Source organism: Dipteris shenzhenensis, chromosome 30, assembly GCF_047967505.1.
Source record: "Dipteris shenzhenensis isolate YYH24624 ecotype China chromosome 30, Dip_SZ_1.0, whole genome shotgun sequence".
Classification (NCBI taxonomy): Eukaryota; Viridiplantae; Streptophyta; class Polypodiopsida; order Gleicheniales; family Dipteridaceae; genus Dipteris; species Dipteris shenzhenensis.
Window position 1 is genome coordinate 45630191 of NC_141625.1, and position 20888 is coordinate 45651078.

The window sequence follows — 20888 nt, forward strand, 5'->3', positions numbered from 1 at the left end:
AAGGAGAGAGTAGAGTTGACACAAAATCAGAATACTTGCATATAGAATGAAGAAGAAAGAGGTCCTTAAGTAGGCACCTCATACAAGGTCACTGACATCACTGATGACCTCAAAGCTCCTCGATCATCTCCTCAATCTGCTCCTAGATTCTCTCAATCATCCTATGTGGCTTTTCCACCACCTAACTGTGCTTGTGGGCACCTAACTGTGCCTCTAGCACTCACACATAGAAACATAAGGTGTGCCTGAGGCATACACCTTGAGATATCCCAACAACCCATCATGTAAAAACCCCTTTAGCCGAGCTACAATCATTTTGGTAGTGACTTTGTAAATTACGGGCATAAGAGTGATGGGTCTCCAATCAGCCAAAGACTCACAAATTTGTTTTTTAGGAAGGAGTTTAACAAGACCTCTCTTCCATGTGTCTGGCATTTTCTGATGTTGCCATGCAACATTCACCATAGATAGTAATGGATGCTTCAAAAGAGGCCAGTATGCTAGAAAAAACTCGACTGTCAAGCCATCCCATCCAGGGGATTTCCATCTGCCACATGATTTGATGGCATCTGTCAGTTCCCTCTCAGTAAAGGGTTCCTCCAATTCCAAAGCTTGAGTAGTCTCTCTCTCTCTCTCTCTCTCTCTCTCTCACACACACACACACACACACTCTTTTCTCAATGCTTCAGCCAAATGGCAGTAGGCATCCAAGGATAAACATACACCAACTGATTCCCAAAAAAAAAGGGGGAGGTTTTGCAATAGATGTTGCTTAAATTGAGCATTTGTCGAAATGGCCTCATAGAATCCTCTATCTGCCTTGTAGCAGCCTGCAACAAAATATCCTTTAAGTAGTGATTTCAGCCATTGTGCTACATCTGCATCAGACATTCGTCCTAGAAAGAACATTTCAAGCATTTTTTGAGCCAAACTCAAGACAAGTGCATTCAAAACTTGACCCAGAATGTCTCCCCAAGCTTGATTGATTTCAAAGAACCGCTCCTGCAATGTATCACACACACACACACAGTATAATGTATGCCGGGACCAGCGCTTACTGTGCTCAAATTTCACCTTGGATTTTCACTCAAGTTGCTGACAATTACTAGCACCTACCTGGTACAGTTGATAGGAATCGTAGATACGGCATTGCACAAGATTAAACTATTAAATAACTGAAAGAGGCATGCTTTGATATTTCTCTTTAAGCATGCCTGTGGTAAGGCTTCTGGTTTTGCATTGACTTACGTAGAATATACTATGATTCCCCCAGGTCGACAAAGTTGCACAGCTTGGTCAAACATTCTCTTTTGATAAATCGCATGTTGCCTTAGCCCCTCTACTGTCTCCTAAGGCAACACAACCAAATGAAATAGAAAATCTCCTTTATTACCACAAAGTTAGACCTCATCTACTTATACCCCTGACAATGACATAACCACCTTGAACTTAAAATTCTGTGAGTTCAAAACTTGAAAACATTTCACAAATTCCAACCAAAATACCACTCTGTTTTTTCAGTTATGCATTAAAGAAACGCCCACATACATATGACACTGTATAAACTGAAAAGTTCAAAGATAACCGCTCCACCTGAAACCGGCTAGACATACACCTGACTAGTCGTAAAACTGTAAGCTTGTCTTTGAGATTATGCCTGCCATTCCTGTCATGTGTGTGCCTCCTCTTGTAAAGAGAAGAGTGTATCCCTACCTATTCATGCGCATATTTTAATATAGCATCAACAGATAAATATCCGTGCATATTTCTGAATGGGTTGTCAAATATGCATTCTCATAGGGTCAACCTGACTGATAAAAGCTAAAACAATTACATCAATTATAATCCTTTCTTTGCCCTACCTCTCCTGCAAAAAGTCTGGGTCGAAGTCCCAATGCTGAACAAGGAGGATCCAAGAGAACCTTGTCAAAACTATGGGGTAAGAATCCTTTCACACGGTTGACATGTTTCCCTGAATTCTGGGCCCTTCCTGGTCCATTCCTATTTTTCCTTGCCTCTTTTCTACCTTGAGCATTGCTTTTATATTGTGCCTCCTTTGTTTTCTTCCCTGATCAAGACACTAAATAGCTTTAGTTTTTGCCACAATGATCCAACCCTAACAATTTCAAATAAACACCCGATATTTTGTGTTCACATGGTATTCCTTTTGTAACTTTGATCTATGGAAGTCTCTACTAGCCAAGCATTTAATTACTAAAGACCACCGGTGCTCACATGACATGGCACAGATCAGGACTAAGATACATTTGTAAATAAATAAAAGTTTACATCCAGTCCCATGCCTTCCTCCAGTTAGACCATTATATAAAATCCTTATGAAGAACAACTTGTCAAATAAGTATTAGGCTGTTGCATTTAGTTAGTACATCAATATGAGGCTACCAGAAAAACGCTACCGGACTATAAAATAGCAATCTTATTCTATAAGTGACATTCATGGTGACATCACAGTACATTGAGAATCGCTAGGCTACAAGTTCCAAGCTCAAAAGTATTATACTTTACAGATCAGATTAAAGTTCACCACCAGTTAAAAAATCATGATGACTGTGCAGAGCAAGCAAAACATGACATCCTTGTTAATACAATGCAAAGATGAAAGACAACGATTGTTGGGATAATACCCTCATTGCTGTGCTAAATTTTCATTATATTTGTGTGTCAAACACTAGGTTACTGAGAGCTTCCCGACCCACCTTGCTACTTTACTGAGAGTTCCTGATCTTTCTTGCTAGGCTCCATCCTTCAGCCCGTCTCAGCCCTCATCCTGCCTCATCCTCAACCCACCTCACCCCTCAGCCTGGCCATCCACTTAGATACTCCCTCAGTCTCGTCATCCCCTTGCTCGTCACCTTTCCCATCCTACTTCACCACCTCCTTGCCCTGCCCAGCCCAGCCTCATCCGAGGCCTCATATTTCCATCCGTACAGATAGTATGGCATTGTGTACTACCGTACGGAAGCCCTACAGCCTCTGCTGCTGCTTCTACCTTCCTTCACCCAATGCACAACAACCCCCCCCCCCCTTCTCTTCACACTTTTTTTTTGCGGTGAAATCCATGTATGTTTATATTACAATAAGAAGCCCTCAAAGAGGGGACATGCAATTATAATATCAAAAGATTTCAGTGTAACACAAGTACACAAGTAAACAGAGTAATCTATGTGATGAACACACAAGACAATAATAGAAAGATTGCCTAAGTGACATCCGCAAATAGTGAAACTTGGTAAAAGAAGAATCTCCACAGACTCTATGGTTTATATGTTTCCACAGAGTCCAAAGTGCCCAGTATTGAACCCAAGTGAAAGAAAGATCAAACTCGTGCCTCCGTGTGTAAATCCCAAACACACACACACACACACACAGAATCATCACCCCCCCCTCATAAGCAATCACTTTCACACACAAGCACTCTCTCTCAGCCTGTCACTCTATCCCTTACACACTCAGTATTCTTTATTCCACAAACTCTAGAGGTAAGTTTTGAGGGTTCACATAACCTTATGCAGCCACCTGGTCATCCCTCACCTTCATCTTGGGCTCATCAAGCTCAATCTACTTAGATCATTCTTTCTCCATTTGAGTTTCTGCCCCTATCCTCAGCTTATCCCATCCTTCCACCCCCTTAATGGACAATTGAAACATCCAAGGATTGGTGGGATGTCCAGTAGGAGAGCGGGTAGGACCTTCCACTGACCCTCCCTCCTCAATGGGTTGTCAGTTGGAATATCCAAAGATTTGGCAGGATTGCTACTCGCCCCGCAAGAAGCAACCCATCAGGGAGCACCTTCACTCCTTTGTCACTCATGGACCATTTAACATCCTTCTTCTCCAAGAGTACATTGGATAGTAGTATCACCATCTTTGACACCTCACATGTAGCCTATCCACAAGCCCGCCGTTGGATATTCAAAAGATGAAATCATCTGTACCTTGTGTCTTAATGGAGAGGAGAACGATAGGAATAAAGACAATCTTTATACCTTTCTCCACAAGTAGCAAAATTTTCATAGGTTCAAATCTACCCCTCTACTGCAAGTTACTGAAGCTAGTTTGTCTTTAGGCAATAAAGCATATGAACTTGCAAGATAGTAAGCAAGTTCCCAATATCTGGTTGGACTTTTTTTTTTTTCCAAGAAAGAGACTTCTATTAAGTAAGAGAAAAAACCCGCCAGAGCAAGCTCAAAGCGAAATACATCATGAAATCATGAGGATAAATAAAACCCAATATCTGGTTGGACTTTGAGAAGGCCTCTCTCGAAATATTCCTTCCATGAAAATGAAAAACAAACTTCCTGGGAGCTTCTTTAGGTGTAGGGAAGTTTCCATTGAATCATTAGAAGACCTCACTGAGTTTTACAAGATTACACGTTTCATACGTCACCTAAAAGATGATTCTAAGGTTCAGTTGAATAGGAATGCCCCAAAATCTTTGGAAAAAACATTACATTTGCTAAGATTTATGATGATTGTGTAGCAAAAACTAATTCTTTTATTAAAGTCAAAACTTTTTGTCTAGTTGGCTTGGAAAAGAAGGGAAAATTCTAAGCCCTCGCTTCCTTAAAAATTGTAGAGGGACTCTATGGGCAGAAACCTCTTACCCTCCCACCATAACAAATACAGGGCCAATTTAATTAGTGGATATACGTAGCTCCTTGCTTTCTTCCACTAGAAGCTTGAGAAGCTTGCATGTCTTCTTCCATCAAGATGATGTGTTCCCATGTTCATTTATGGGAACGATGGCCACTCCCACGCATCATCAAAGACACTTCTGTACCCTCTGATGGTAAGTGCCTAGTCTATGACTCGCTAAGGGTTTCTTGTTCATGGCAGTGGCACACTGAGTGGCCTGCATGAACAACTAGCATGTGCAAGTATATCCAACCATTCCTAGTTGGTGTGACGTGTCTGACACAATCCACCTAACGAGCACTTTACATTCTTATTGCTAGCGTGCCCAGTAAGGTCTTGACAAATTTGAAAAACTGAACAACCATCTCCGTGGTGTGGCCCAAAAAGATAGCTTTCTATTTCTTTGTAACCGTCTCAAAAGAAACCGTGGGATTTTATTTTTGCAACCCCTAGCCTTGGGGCCTCACTGCGTGAATCTATGTATTTGAGGATTATCTTTTTCTCATGCTCTCAAAGATCCAAGTTGTGATGGACACCATAATAAATGATTTCTATTCTGTATAGCAGATCCCTAGATCCTTTCACAAAATCTAACATAAACAAGTGAGTACAAGTACTCGTGAGCACTGCCTTCAATTGGTTCTGTCAAAGGAAAACAATTGTCAAGATGAATGAATGATTAATTTGCAACACCTGTGATGGAAGCCCATGTATAGGAAAGTTCAAATGATTTGCAAACTCCGTGAGAGAGAGAGAGAGAGAGGGGGGGGGGGGGGGGGGAAGAACCAAAATAGTAGGAGGCCACGTGGCGAAAAATGGTGTGGGACACTTTTTTAAGAAAAGTGAAACGATAGCTCTGCCTGGAAGGCAGTGCTAACAAACAATGAATCAGTTTAAAAAGTATTGTTACCTCACATAAGTTGCTCTTAAATGCTATGGTAGATAGAATCTACTGACGTCCCCCAACTGAAATAGCCCAAAGAGCACTTGGCTTTCCAAACGTGCCAATTATGATCCCTTTGCTCATCTGAATCTATGTGGGTAGGAATTATTGGCCAAGGATAACATGGTACAAAGCTTCTTGGCTGTTCATACTGATATTCAGAAGTTGCATGTATTTACGGCATATTTCTTGTGTGTGATAGCATTCCATAAGCAGTGACTGATGCCCTCAACTTCCTTTGCACAAATTGGGCAAGAGAAGTCTGCCGCGGAGATTTTTCAGTGTCGACCATTCAATGTAAGCCTTTCACAAAACCAGCTTTGGTGGCTCTTTTGTCATGCAGATAGCTTGGGTCAAAGCCTTGGCATCTACTCCTATCTGATCATCAGCATTTCATTAGCTTTCCTTTTAATTAATAAACCATTTGTGTGCCTCTTTGACCATGAAGAAGCCTTTGATCAAACCCAGCTATGTGAAGCCCACTTCCCTTGTTGGTTTGTTAGACGGTACTATGCGCATGTATACTGTATGGTGTGGACAATCCACTCATGATATGTCTGAAAAGAATCTGGTTCTATTTGTCAGCTTGATTTAGATTGAAGCTTCCTCTAACTTCCTTTCATCTAAGTACTAACCACTTGATCATTGAGAACGTCCCCCCAATTTTAGATGCCCAGCTTGTACCATCTTTTACCCAGTTAGCTGCTCTTGAATGCATTGTGTTTTTTATGAGTGAAGCTCCTATTTCGCCATATTTGTAAACCTATCCCGTCCACAATAAGGGCCTGAGTAAAGGAATCCTTCAAATAAAACTACGAGAGTGCAAAGCTGTCCATAACAATGTTGCCTTTCATGCTTTCAATATTGAAGAATGAGAGGCATTTCATCCCTAGGTTACATCCTTTTTTCTTGACGAGTGGGAAATACTGTTGGATTCAGAATGTGAACATCAGCTTGCCATCTTCTCAACCTTGTTTTTGAACATGAAAGCATTCCCATATAGTTGAAGGCTGTTCATCTGTATAGGCACAATATGGACTAGTTTTCAGTTTCAATCTCTTTACTAGTTTGGAATCAATAACATTGTGTGTTGACGCTAAACCAAACAACACGATTATACTACAAATGGCTGCTTGCTATTTTGTTTGATTTTGTTTACACAAAGATTGAATACTCCATTGCTGCAAGTTTTGAAAGGGTATTATCACATGCATTTTCAATTCTTTTCCAAAATAGTCACACATAGTATAACAGATTTCAACCTAATTGAGGGCCTCCATAGCTGATCCGAAGCACATCATCTCTAGGACTCCTCCATCCCTGCATCGCAACTCTGAATGACCATCTCGGCCATGTGTCAATCTTTGTTCATTTCCAGATTTTGGTCCCCCCTGTGGACTAGCCTTCGCTTGCGAGAGATTACATATTTCTTCTGTATATGGCCCACAAGTGACTGCGCATTGGCCCGTGGTTGGAGCATATACGAGTGGATGGGAGGTCCCACCATTGTGCAGGATAGATGTCGAAACGATACCGCACTAACCGTCGAGCTGCCACGCAACAAGGGCCCTTTGGATTTTAGCTTGGACACTGAGGATGCAACAGGATTCACTTGGGGCATGGCAACCTAGTTCTTTAGGGGGGGGGAGTTATATACACACCAACTCTATTGTCGTAACCAGTGCATTAGCCACTCACAAGCATAGGAGTGTTGTCATCTCCTTGCCATAAGAAGCTCCAAATCTCTCTCTCTCTCTCTGCAGATAATGAAGCATTGAAAGCATGCAGACAGCGGGAAGAAGGGGAATTCCAGACAGCTTTAAATGAACAGCTGAATACCATCAAAGAGCAGGTCAAATCCTTCCAGGCACAAGAGGAAGAAAAAACCAACAAAGCACTAAAAGAGCTCAAAACAGTAAATGAAAGTTTAAGAAAGGAGATGGTTGCTATACAAGCCAATATACAGGGTAACACACAGAGTTTAGGCAGCAAATAGCAGAGGGAAAAGGGAAGATTCTAGAATGGAAAGAAGAAATTAAGAAAGGTGCATTAGCCCCGAAGAAGGCCTTCATCTCTGATGCCTTAGAGGGAGAGAACAGGCGGAGTAGCAAAGCCCTTAACGTGTTGGTAAGAGGTTTTGTAATGGGTGGCTCCCCGATGGTGGATGCAAAGGCACTCATGACCAAGATGGGGGTTAACCTCACCTTTGAGGCTGCGTGGCGAGTGGGAAAGGATGACAAACCAATGAAACCATTGATAATTAAATTCAGGACTGCCACAGATAGATCCACTTTCATGAGTATGAGAGCCATGCTGAAGGGGACTAGAACATACCTAGATGATGATCTTACACTCTTGCAATAGGAGCACCGAAGAGATGGTATGATGCATGTCATGGCAGCCAGAGAACAAGGAAAATGGGCTGTCAATAGGGATGGGAAAGTCATAATCCGAGAAAGGAAAGAAAGAGGAGAGGAAATAGGTGGGGACAGCACATTACGGGATTGGCGGATGTTACTTTGATGACTCCGCCAGCACCTTCTGAGAAATCAAAGTTTTTGGGTTCTGGGGGGAGTATGGTCACAAGGCTGAAACTTAAATGAATTGATGGAAGGGCACCACGTGGAGTCTACAGCTTAATTTGACTCAACACGGGGAAATTTACCTTCATTGACAGAGAGATGATATTTTACACCGAGACGCATGAGAGTCCTGAGAGAGGACTACCCACAGTCATGGGATACACCTGGGAGTCAGCCGTCAAGGGTAGCAGTCTTGTTTAGATCACACTTGAGGCCGTTTAATTCTATGATGCGAAAGGAGGAGCATGCAGGACATATGTGGGTGTGATTCCAACCACCTGACACAAGACCGCTATTTATTGTAGTATGCTTTTTTCCCCCCAGACACGTTGTCCTATGAGCATGAGGTCACTACAAGTGATCCATGATGCCACCACCAGATCATTCCCTACGACCAGATCTACAGCTCGCCCCTCAGCTGGAAAGATGCCACAGAACCCATGGTTTGACGATGAGTGTCAAGAGATGAGATCCTACCTCATACCAGAGCAAACTTTGAGACATTTGACGAGATCTGAGGAACAACGGGTTTCACAACGCCTAATGCAGTGTAAGAGGCAGGCGTCCTCTCACATAGGATGGATGAGGTGATCCGATCTTTTCGTGGATGTGATACCACCTTTGCATGGGGGCTCTTATCCAAGGGGAAACCACCTATACCCATCACAAATCCAGATGTATGGCACACCTATGCGACATCCCTCTATGATATCCTACCTCATGCACCACCTGATATGTCTACTCTCCCCAGGCCCACCACCCACATCTATTAACTCCACAAAATGTGAGAGCTGCACTATGCCGGCTCCACAACCAGAGAGCCCAAGACCATGAGGGGCTACGGATTGAGCATTTCGCACATGGGCAAGAGGTCTTGGGCCTAATCCTAGAGCAGATGTTCAATCGAGCGGTGTGTCATGGCTTCCCACCTCCTTGAAGTACCACCACCATTGTCCCTACAAAAAGCACGGGATCCCGTGGATACTACCGCGCTCTCATGATTGATCATACACTAGCCAAGATCTACTAGTTAGTATTAGAGAGAGTAAGAGATCACCTCCTACACAGAGACACACCGGCAGCAAGAATTGGGACAAGCTGGTTTTAGGAGACAGTATTCCACTCTTGATCATATCTTCACTCTGCATGCAGTCATTTAGGAGGCAAGATCGAGATCCCAAAAAGTCTACGCCTGCTTTGTAGACTTTGGGAAGGCCTTTGAAACAGTTCCACGATCTCGCACGATCAGACGACTACAAGAGATGCATATTCCAGATGTCATGATTTAGGGGTGCTGAGTCTGTACGAGTCAATTAGAGGGAGAGTACGTGCTCTTGGAGGCCTCTCAAACTGGGTTGAGAGCGTCTGGGAGGTGAGGATCGCGGCTGGCCCACCTGATGATACAGATACTATTGTACGCAGATGACATAGTCCTTCTATCCTCCTCAGCGGCAAGCCTATATATATTATGAGACACCTAGATGCCCTAGATGTAGTTTGCAGAGAGACAGACACTTGATAGTTAGCCTTGGCAAGACCAAGGTTATATTTTTAACACCTCACGGCTAGCACAAACAAAACTCAGAGCATATAACTTCATTGCATAGCATCATTGAACCATTTAAGACAAGGGAGGCTAGAATGCCTCTACTCAAGAGCATGAAGAGTGACACCTATTGGCCCCAACACTTGGCGCCCCTTTCAATATTTATTTAATTACTCGTTAGCTCAAATACAAAGGGACTCCCTTCAAGAGCTCACCCGCAGGTGCAACCCAGTACAATGCCAACCCGTGGCTGTGCTAGTAACCAACTCCCAGTGCTATTCTCTTGGTTCCTTTCAATAGTCATGCATAACACAAGTAGAATAACTTGACAGCACGCCAAGCAATGCATTCACATATATCCGAGCCATTACTGAGCCCAAGGCTAGCCACTGCACCCCCCAGAAAAGAGTATCACAACCAGTGTCCCAATCCTCTCCCGGGCCAATGGCAGGGCATCCAACCTTGCAGAAACTCAGTAAGAATGGTAGTAGCATAGAGTAGAAAGAGAAGATGAGAATCCAGCCAACAAAAAGAGCATGTTTCAGCCCAGAACAGCTCCAGAAGTAGGTTGAATAGCAAACAGCAAACTCTGGTAGGAGGGAGCTGCCTATGAGTGACTTCCAGCACCAGAAAAGATCAAGAAAGAGAGGGTTCAGCAAGCCAAAACAGATCTGCCATGATTGCGACCACCAGAATGGTGATTCCAGTCCACCAACAACTCCATTTTCAGTGCGCCTTGCACCAAGCAAGAGCGGGAAGAGAGGCGTCCAAGAATATGGCTTCAGAATCAAGAAAGGAAGACTTTTGGTGTGAAGAAAGTCGAGAAAAGCTCCAAAAGTGGCCCAGAATGGAGGCATCCACGTCCAAAAAGCATGCCAGCAGCCGAGAACACCAAGGGGAGGAGAACTGTCGCGAAGAAAGCTCAAAAATCGACTTCAGCCAGCAAGAGGGAGGCTGCAAAAATCCGCCACTTCAGAATGAGGCTGCTCTAGTAGGGGAGAAGACTCAAAACAGTAGCAAGGAAGGGAAAAGAAGGGCCGAGGGCCTTCCAAGGGCTTCCAAGGGTGACACCTAGGTGCCACAAGGCAAGCAAAGAGGCCACGCATAGACACATGTACAAACTAGGGATCTCTAGGGGGTCAATTTTTAAAGAATGACCCCACTGAACCAAACCAATGACCTTCGAAATTGAAACCATTCTAATAGCACTAGGAGTTGCATTTATTGCACATAAAATCATAGGTACCTTTTGGGCATTAACTAAGGCCCCTAGCCTGGTACCTTAGGCTAAATTCAGTGACAGTTAGTTTGGACACTTCACCATCACCACCACGTCCCCGTGACATACCCCCCTCTTGAAATAGCAAACTAACTTGTTTGCTGTCCCAAAATTACAGCAAATAGAAAAGGGTGTCACAATAGGCATAAACAGCCCATAATCAATAGTACAACATCACATGAAGTACCAAAAATACAATGTACATACAACAGGGCTGCAGATCCATCCGTATGGCAGTGTATCATTCAATTGGAGTGTCATGATCACTCATCATAGAAGTCTCACGGTAGAAACACTGTCAGCATTAGTGCCTCGGGTGAAACCGCAGTGTCACCAAGCGACCTCTAGATATCCTGTGAGCCTATCTGCATTGTGGGTGTGGAGGTGCTGGCATGAGCCGCTACCGCAGTAGGCTCGAGACCAAATGCCTCAAGGTAGAGCTGTAAAACCTGTGGTTGTTCTGTCAATTCACTCTCTTCCATCCAGATCGCAGCGTTCGCAGGCTAATTCTTGCACTTCACTCGATAGTGTCTGGCAACTCTAGCAAGCATTGTGGATGGTCCACTACTCAAGTAACTTCGACCTGTAAGCTACCTCATTGATCTTCTCAAGAACTTGAAAGGGGCCGTAGTACCGCATATTCATCTTGGTGTACAGGTTTACCTTCCCTTTCTTGCTCCTAAGGTGTGCCTTAAGAAAACGCAGTAGCACCCAATCACCTTCTGTAAAGACCGAGTTCCTGCGATGCTTATCTGCAGATCTTTTCTACTTGTCCTGGCTGCGTTGGAGGGCATACTTAACCTTTTCATAGGCTGCCCGCAAGTCCTCCACATACTCATCTGCCACAAATATCTTCTCTTTTGTATGCAAAATAGGAGGAACCGCTCCTTCCACTATTTCAAACGGTGCCTTACCTGTGGAAGAGTGCACTGTATTGTTGTATGCATACTCAATCAGCAGCAAATACTGTTCCCACTTTGCTTTGTGCTTAGAGACATAACAACGCAGTAAATCCAAAGCTGTAGAATTTGCCTCTTCTGATTGACCATCAGACTGTGGATGATAAGAAGATGAAAACAGCAATGAGGTACCCACGTTATCAAACAAACCTCTCCAGAACATGCTGGTCATCCGTGGATCTCTATCGCTCATGATAGACTCAGGCATCCCCTGATACTTGAAAACAAACTTCAAGAATTCCTTTGCCATCTGACTCCCCTAGGGGCATTAAATTCCCACGCCTCATTTTGTATATGTGTCTGTGTGTGGCCTCTCTGTTTGCCTTGTGGCACCTAGGTATCACCCCTGGAAGCCCCTAGAGCTCTTCCTTTCCCTTCCTTGCTGTTTTGAGTCTTCTCCCCTACCACAGCAGCCTCATTCTGAAGATGGCAGATTTTAGCAGCCTCCCTCTTGCTGGCTGAAGTCGTTTTATGAGCTTTCTTCGCGACAGTTCTCCTCCCTTTGGTGCTCTCTGCTGCTGCTGGCATGCTTCCTGGACCTGGACGCCTCCATTCTGGGCCACATTTGGAGCTTTCCTCGACTTTCTTCACAACAAAAGTCTTCCTTTCTTGATTCTGAAACCATATTCTTGGACGCCTCTCTTCCTACTCCTGCCTGGTGCAAGGCGCACTGAAAACGGAGGTGCTGGTGGGCTGGAATCACCATTCTGGTGGTCACAATCATGGCGGATATGTTGAACAGCTTGCCGAACCCTCTCTTTCTTGATCTTTTATGGTGCTAGAAGACACTCATTGGCAGCTCCCTCCTACCAGAGTTTGCTGTCTGTTATTCAACCTACTTCTGGAGCTGTTCCAGGCTGAAACAGGCTCTTTCTGTTGGTTGGATTCTCATCTTCTCTTTCTACTCTATGCTACTGTCATTCTTACTGAGATTTTGCAAGGTTGGATGCCCTGCCACTGGCCCCGGAGAGGATTGGGACACTGGTTGTGATACTCTCTTCCTGGGGGTGCAGTGGCTAGCCTTGGGCTCAGTAAAGGCTTGGATATATGTGAATGCATTGCTTGGCATGCTCTCAGGTTGTTCTACTTGTGTTATGCATGACTATTGAAAGGAACCAAGAGAATAGCACTGGGAGTTGGTCACTAGCATAGCCACGGGTTGGCATTGTACTGGGTTGCACCTACGGGTGAGCTTTTGAAGGGAGTCCCTTTGTATTTCAGCTAACCAGTAATTAAATAAATACCGCAAGGGGCGCCAAGTGTTGGGGCCAACAGGTGTCACTCTTCATGCTCTTGAGTAGGGGCATTCTAGCCTCCCTTGTCTTAAATGGTTCAATGATGCTATGCAATGAAGTTATATGCTCTGAGTTTTGTTTGTGTCAGATTTGTGAGATTATAGAGTCAGTTACACTGCCCTTTGTCGATCAAAGGCCAGTTAGAGCTAGCACTTCATCAACAGAGCTTCACCTACCGAGGAGAGCTAGTGGACATCGTACAGACCTACACCTACTTAGAGGCAGTCTTTGTGGGGCCAGACTTCACAATGACCCATGGAGCCAGGCACGTCTTACACAAGGTCAGGGAGCTCTAGCCCACCGACTGAAGAGGTAGTGCTTTCAGGCACATTTTTAAGAACCCCCAATGAAGGGGTAGCTATTTGACACATTGATGAGGACGATAGCCATGTACGCAACACCTTTTTGGGGGTGTGACCTGACAGTGAGTAAGTGGCAATGCTTCGATAGGTTGCAGGTGACTATGGGATCCAGGATCATTCGGAGCGAGCCTTCAGTCCAGATCATACAGGCAGAGTTTGCCATGACACCACTAGAGATTGACGCCATTTTCCAGATGATTACTCATCATCATACGGTGTGGGCATTACCTTGAGGGAGGCTACCAAGGGTGCCACTGGAGTCATCTAAACGACTAGCTGAGAGTGGGGCTCGCATGGCTTGGTATGCATGCATTTCCAGATGGTTCGACAAACACAACATTCAGATGGCTTGTCTCCACCCCTCTTAGTATAGCTTGGATGCTCCTGTTCTCTTGGTCCCATGGGATGAGATCAACTGTATTATACCGGTGTACCTACTCCAACTTTATATGCCATGGACTTGCGGAGGGGACCAGGAGTTCCCCACCAAGACGTTGTTCTACCGCGGCCATTTCTTGAGAGTGTCGGAGGATGGAGTGATCATCAAATGCCAATATCTCGAGGGCAGATGAGTTTCACATGCCCTTAGGATTGCCATTGGACAGATGTGGGTGTCTTCCCATCAGCTAAGGATTGAGACACAGAGAGCCACACGTACACCTAGAAAGCAGTGGATTTGCAGACTATGCACTCTAGGAGAGACAAAGACGGAGGAGCATTTCCTATGTACTTGTTCGGTCTACTATGAGACCCGAGGACGCTATCACTGCCTCTTCCCACCAGGGACATGGCTTGGGGCCTCTCTCCCGACTGGTTCACTTCCAAGACTAGGTCTGCGTTGGCCTCTACGTATGGGATATGGAGACGACATAGAGAGACCCTTTTGCACCAGATCACAGAGAGGGCAGTGCCACAAGAGATAGGGGTAGATCAAGCTCAGTGACACGTCACAGATTTCCACACATTAGAGACTGCTCCTAGGCATGTCAGGGTGGAGGAGAAGGAGATCGACGACATCGGGGCAGCATGGATTAGTGGGGTGATACGACGAGGAGAGATGCAGCCAAAGACGAACGAGCCTTACATGATGCGATGACGGACCAAGCATGCATGATGGAGGTCCAATGCATCACAGCTTTATTCAATGGAGACCGTCTAACCAAAGGCGTCACTATCGATATGGCTCACCGGATACAAAGATCATAGAGACCACGCCCCCCACCACAGTGTGAGACGACCAGACAGACACAGATACGAGATATTTTCGCAGCTCACAGGAGTGCCACCATGGCACCTGGCTATGTCTTCTGACTCTGATTTTGAGTTTGGGATTGAGTCTAGATATTAGTCCCTAGCTTTGGACTTTTGAATTTGTGTTTGTACTTTTGAGCTTAGTTTAGTATAGTACTGGGCAAAGGGTCTTAGGGAGCCCTTCGCCTAATCCCATAGCGGCTTGTATGAGCATGTGTCGCTTTGATATTGGACTTTGTCTCATAGGCCCGCAAGGCCTCCTAGAGCAATGAAAGTCGTGTTTGAGCATCATACACAATAATATACTCTTCCCCAAAGGAGATGGTAGTAACGAGGAGCGCTATGCACTTCTAGAATGATGATTGTGAGGAGCGATGACCCGTTAAAACCACTCTATTGGATCCCACAACTATTCTCTCAAGTCTACCTACAGAGATGAGACGAGGGGTATAAGAGGAGTTCGAGATTCAGGTGGAGTTGCAGTCCTTTTCAGATCCACACTTCTGAAGACTATTTCAGTAGAGCAGAGAAATACACATTCCAGATTTCTTTGGATCCAAATTCGACACGTGGACAGCCGGGATCTGTTTGTCGCAGTTTGCTACTTCCCCCTTGAGACCTCCCACTTTGCCAGAGATATCCGAGGTGATGATGAGACTCTTTATCAATCCATCGTTGACTTCTCTAGCCGCGGAGAAGTCCTCCTAGGAGGGGACTTCAACGCGAGGACAAGGACCCGTCAGGTACCACTTCTTGACGTCAAAGATGATTCCACTCTACTGCCAGATATTGACCTTGAGGAGGCAGGTATGCTACGGGTTTCGGCTGACAGGCGAGGTCCATTCTCATCTTATGGGCAGGCCCTATTAGACCTTGGCAGGATACATGATCTCATTATCTATAATGGTCTTGATAGATGGCCCGCTTCAGGTGGTTTCACATGCTTTCCACATGGGGGGGCTCCAGTGTTGTTGATTACATCATGGGATCCCCTGTCTTCACATCTCGCATACTGACTTCATTGTAGCACCTCTCCCCCCAGGGGCTGATCATACATACCTTTTCTTTAGCATCTCCACCCCCTTCGCATAGCACCTTCCACCCCACTCAGTTCTTACTCCACCTACCATGATATACGCTTTGATCGGGATCACTCACCTTCTTACTCTGGCTGTCTATACATACTTCTCGCTTATATTGATTTCATACCCCTTTTAGAGGATCGTGCTGCCCTTGTCACCCGCTCACTACACCAGGCTGCCATTCTCGCTTTTCCCCACACCACCCGCTCCACCCGCCCACCACCTCCTGGAACCGTATCCTGTAATAGTTGGTACGATGATGAGTGTAAGGCTTTACGCTGTTAAATCAAATTCGAAACTAAAAAACAATCTTCCGATCGCACCAGATACGCTACGCGAATACTATAGACTAGTGCGGAGGAAGAAACTAGACTTCGTTCGTCAGAACGAGGAGGAGCTACTGAACATTTTATTTAGTAACAACTCTAAGGACTTCTAGCGGAGATTTCTAGAATGACGGTCCCCTCCGCCACTCACTGACACTCAGATCTGGTTTGATTATGCACACACACTTTATGACATCCCAAATCAGCCAGTAACTAATCTCTCACACATGCCTCGCCCCACATCCTACACCCTCTTCACTAGAGGAGGGGTAAAGGATGCCATAATGAAACTTCATAATCGCCGAGTGAAGGATCATGAGGGGTTATGCACTAAGTTCATTGCATATGGGATTAACCTCCTAGCCCCGATCTTAGCAAAGCTTTTTAATGAAGCTGTTTGTTTGGGGTTTCCACACACTTGGACCATTAACACTGTCTCACCCATCCACAAGGCAAGGGATCCCATGAGCCCAGAGAACTACAAGACCATTATGATTGGATATCTCATGTCCAAGATTTATGCATCATTACTTGACTCCGAGGTTAGCAGCCTTGCAAAGTGTCGCGGACTTAGAGCAGCACGATAGGCCAGATTCCGGCGTGATCATGGAACCATGGACCACATTCCCACGCTCAAATGTATCATCGAGGAGGCGAGGTCACGGAAGCAGAGGGTTTATTATTGCTTTGTGGATTTCTGCAAGGCATTTGACACGGTTCCGAGAGCCCGCCTCATACGGCGCCTATAGGACTTAGATTATGACCAAGAGATCATTCCGGCTGTCATGGCACTTTACGAGAGCGTTTCAAGCAGAGTTCGGACAAGATCCGGGTGGACAGACGAGATCATGAGCACCATCGGGGTCAAACAAGGGTGTCCTTTGTCGCCTACCTTGTTTGGCCTCTACATTGACGAGCTTGAGACAATGATGCACACACAGGGGGATGTAGGTTGCTCTCTTGCGGACACGCTGATCCAGATATTGCTCTACGTAGATGACGTGGCTCTCTTGTCTTCCTCAACAGAGGAGCTTCTGAGACACCTAGACGCACTACAGTCCTTTTGTGAGTCTCATGATTTGAAGGTCAACCTGAGTAAAACCAAGGTCATGATCTTCAATACATCTCGAGCCATCATGCATCAGGAGCAATTCACATTTGAGGGCTCACCTGTTGAGATAGTTTCATCATACACTTATCTTGGGGTTATCTTCTTCGGACCCAGCTTCACTATAAGACCCGCGATGCAGGCATGCTTGAGCAGAGGGTGTGCTTCATTAGCGAGACTAGAGAGGCAGTGCTTCTGCTCGCACTTTCAGGATCCACGCACCAAGGGGTTGCTTTTTGACTCCTTGGTTCACCCAGCGGGATGTACGGCAGCCCTTGTTGGGGGCCAGACTTGTCAGATACAGAGTGGGCCCGTATGGAGCGGCTACATGTTCTCATGTTATCACGAATGATTTGTGGTAAGCCATCCGTTCCTCAGCAGATCATTCAGGCTAAGTTCGGGTCACGGGCTTTACAGCTAGATGCTGCATTTCAGGTCATCACGTATCTATATTGTGTTAGGGAATATGGGGATTACACCTCGGGGCGTAGCAAGCTACCATGGATAGCTCTATCCTCTTCTATGGCACTTGCAACAGGAGGAGACCAGAGGTGCTGGTATGCACGTATAGAGAGATGGTTTGAGCGACTAGGGCTCCACATGGATAGACTACCTCCCTTCCAGTACAACATGAATGCTCCGTTTTCTCCCCTCCTACCACACGAGGTGAACCAGGTTATCCGTGAGGATCTACTACAGCTACACACATTTCAAACACCATAGATAAAAGACTTCATATCTAAGAATGTGCGAACTTTTTTCATTATTTTCCTTGGATTATACCTCTTGTGTAATAGTAAAGTGATCAATTGAGTGATAAAAGACTCCTTAGTTGTACAAAGGCGGGAAAATCTTTGGAATTGGGAAGAAATGACTCCATATTTTGCCAAATCCGAAATGTTTAAGTCAATGTGAGGCATTGTATAATGTATAAACCACTATATTCAAGTTGTTTATGTTTATCGTGTATATCAACCTCTAATCCTATGGTAGATTGAGAAAGTCTAAGATCTAAGAAAACACAAGAATCCCCTCTTGAAGTGCAGTTTAGTTCACAAGAGTCACGAGGATAGATTCCTTCTCCAAAAGATCCAGCGTCTTTGTACATAAAGTCTTGAAAGTTAGGAACATCTGGTACAAATAAATCATCTATAAAAAGCCTAACTTGACTAAGCTTATGTAAAATGATAGGGCAAGTATTGATAGAAATAAGACGTTGCATAAACTCAAATTCATAAGTGAAAAGATAAAAGTTTGCTAAAAAGACGGCACAATTAGTGCCCATGGGGATTCCTATAACTTGTTGAAACAAAGAATCACCTATTGTGATGTAAAGATTATCTAAAAGAAAATCTATCCAAGAGCAAACATCTTCTACACTTACTACCTTTGTGTATCTTTTCTTTTTAGAACCTATGTCATGATCTTTATTTTTTAGCCACAAAAAGTCAAAGCATAAGGCTGTTTTCTCAACTTTTAGCACTCTGCATCTATCTTTGTCAAATCTCAGCTTGAAAACTTCAGCCACTAGCTTTTTAATTCTAAACTTCAAGTCTTCCAGCTCAATCTTTGTGTAAAGCGTGGTAAAATCATAGGTTTGAAGGAGAATAGGAGACTCTTTTTCCTGAATGCTTCGAGAGGAATTAAAAAATTTTACAACAGGAATCACTCCTACAGAGTCATTTAAAATCCAGCTTGAGTTCGAGGGGACATCTGCCTCTTTTAATAAGTCCCTCCAGAGTTCATGGACACTAGGAAACATGGCTGATGCGGAAGATAGCCACAAACCTATAGATATGTTGGAATGTAGAGGTCCACTCCCTACATGTGAGCCCCCATATGAGGAGGACGAGGGGGGAATCGGACCAGTAAGGAGGAGGGAGGAGAAGGGAGGGATCAAGAGAGGCTGCCACGTGTGCAGCAAGCAGGCTGCCACATGGACAGCATATCATAGTGCTTCTTGAATTTATTTTAGGGCCAGCTGCATGGGCTACCAGAACAGCATATAAGGCTGGCATAGGCCCTGGTTTAGGGGCCGGTGCAGGCCTTGCAACAATGGCCAGTAGAATGCCCCAGCCGTAAGCTTACATGTAGCAGCAGCAGGTCAGCACACCTGGCTGCTGCACAAGGGGGCTGGCCAGCATTGGTCGGTAGAAGCCTGTGTTGGATCAGGTATACAATGCTGGTCGGCCAGCTTAGGCCCCTGGTAGGCCATTTGTGGCATGCAGCCCAATATAAAGACCTCACTTGGAGGTCATTTGGCAGTTCAGCAAGCCAGTCTTTGATGGCGCCACAGTGTGCATATCTACAGCCATTAGTCAAGCGAGGCCTTTCCCTAACTTCGGTGACAAGGGGATGAGTAATTACCCAATCTAGAAGATAAAGATGCGGGGTTACATGGTAGCATGAGCCTTATGGGATGTTATTGAAGGTGTTGAGACCAAGCCCCAAGATCATTTGGATGCATCTGGCAGCTCGGGAAGGTTGTAGATCCACCACGGGTCAAAATTGGGTGCAGGAGACCACTTGTGAACACTAGATGATAACTAAAGACATGTAGGAGACCAAAATGCAGCATAGATAGTAACACTCCAAAAATAGTTATTTACACTGACGTTGGGTGAGGGAGCATCTGTCAATGACCATCCGGTGAAGTTGAAGATTCTCGAAGGTCAACTTGCGGTGGTTGGCCAAAAGGTTGATAGCAATCAATTAGCCATGCTGTTTATAAGCAAGAATCTATGCTGCTTCAATGGGTATTGCCTTGAGACCTACAGAAAGTTCGATACCTCTCACCTTGAGGACGTTTGCCTCTGTTGCTCCAAGTGGAAGTACAGTAGAAGTTGCAGACAAAGGTAGTGACAAGAATGCATTTATTGCTTCTAGCAAAAAAAAGGATAACGGGGAGGGCAAGCCCAATTAGGGTAAGACAAAAGATCCTTCACATGGAATTTTTTCAAACGGTGAGGACAAGAAAAATAAAAAGTCATAGCTGTTAGTGTGATACATCCCGGATATCTTGTGAAAGATGGCAGGAAGAAAAACACGGATCAGAAAAAGGAGTTGGCCAAGAAAGAAGAGCTTGACATCAGAGACAGAAAATACGGCAGTCAACCAGTTGTTCTTGGTGGTTACATCTAGTACCCCAACAAAGATTCATTAAGACAGGTATGACTGTGAACATGTCCGACTTAGCAGTGGTCACAAGTCCAGATCCTTTTGTGAATGCAAAGGCCAGCATAGGTTCTCAGCTCATGCACAGACTGAGGCCGTTGTCACCAAGAAGGAAGAGAATGAAGAAGGCCGACTTCAACCTGAATGTGAGGTAGTTAAAGATACTGATGGATACGAGGATCCAGAGATACACTAGATTGCTAGTCTAGTGGGTACTTTAAGGGGTACTTGGGCCATGGCTTATTGTCATGGCAAGAAAAACAGTGGACCAAGGTATGTTTTCTCTCATGTATTGATGTACAAAACAGTTGCATGCCTTGGTCAC

The 20888-nt window shown here is 44.9% G+C and overlaps 1 protein-coding gene across 2 annotated transcripts in view; it reads right to left on the reverse strand.

Annotated features, from left to right (window-relative positions):
* Positions 1–20888, reverse strand: part of LOC147882212 (NOL1/NOP2/sun family protein) — a 149081-nt gene that overhangs the window by 26781 nt on the left and 101412 nt on the right. For both annotated transcript variants that reach the window (XM_087401993.1, XM_087401992.1), the window contains exons 9-10: positions 1863–2068; positions 1249–1349 (exon numbers count right to left, since the gene is read on the reverse strand). In XM_087401993.1, coding sequence (XP_087258119.1) covers positions 1249–1349; positions 1863–2068 — 307 coding nt within the window. The remainder of the gene's footprint in view (positions 1–1248; positions 1350–1862; positions 2069–20888) is intronic.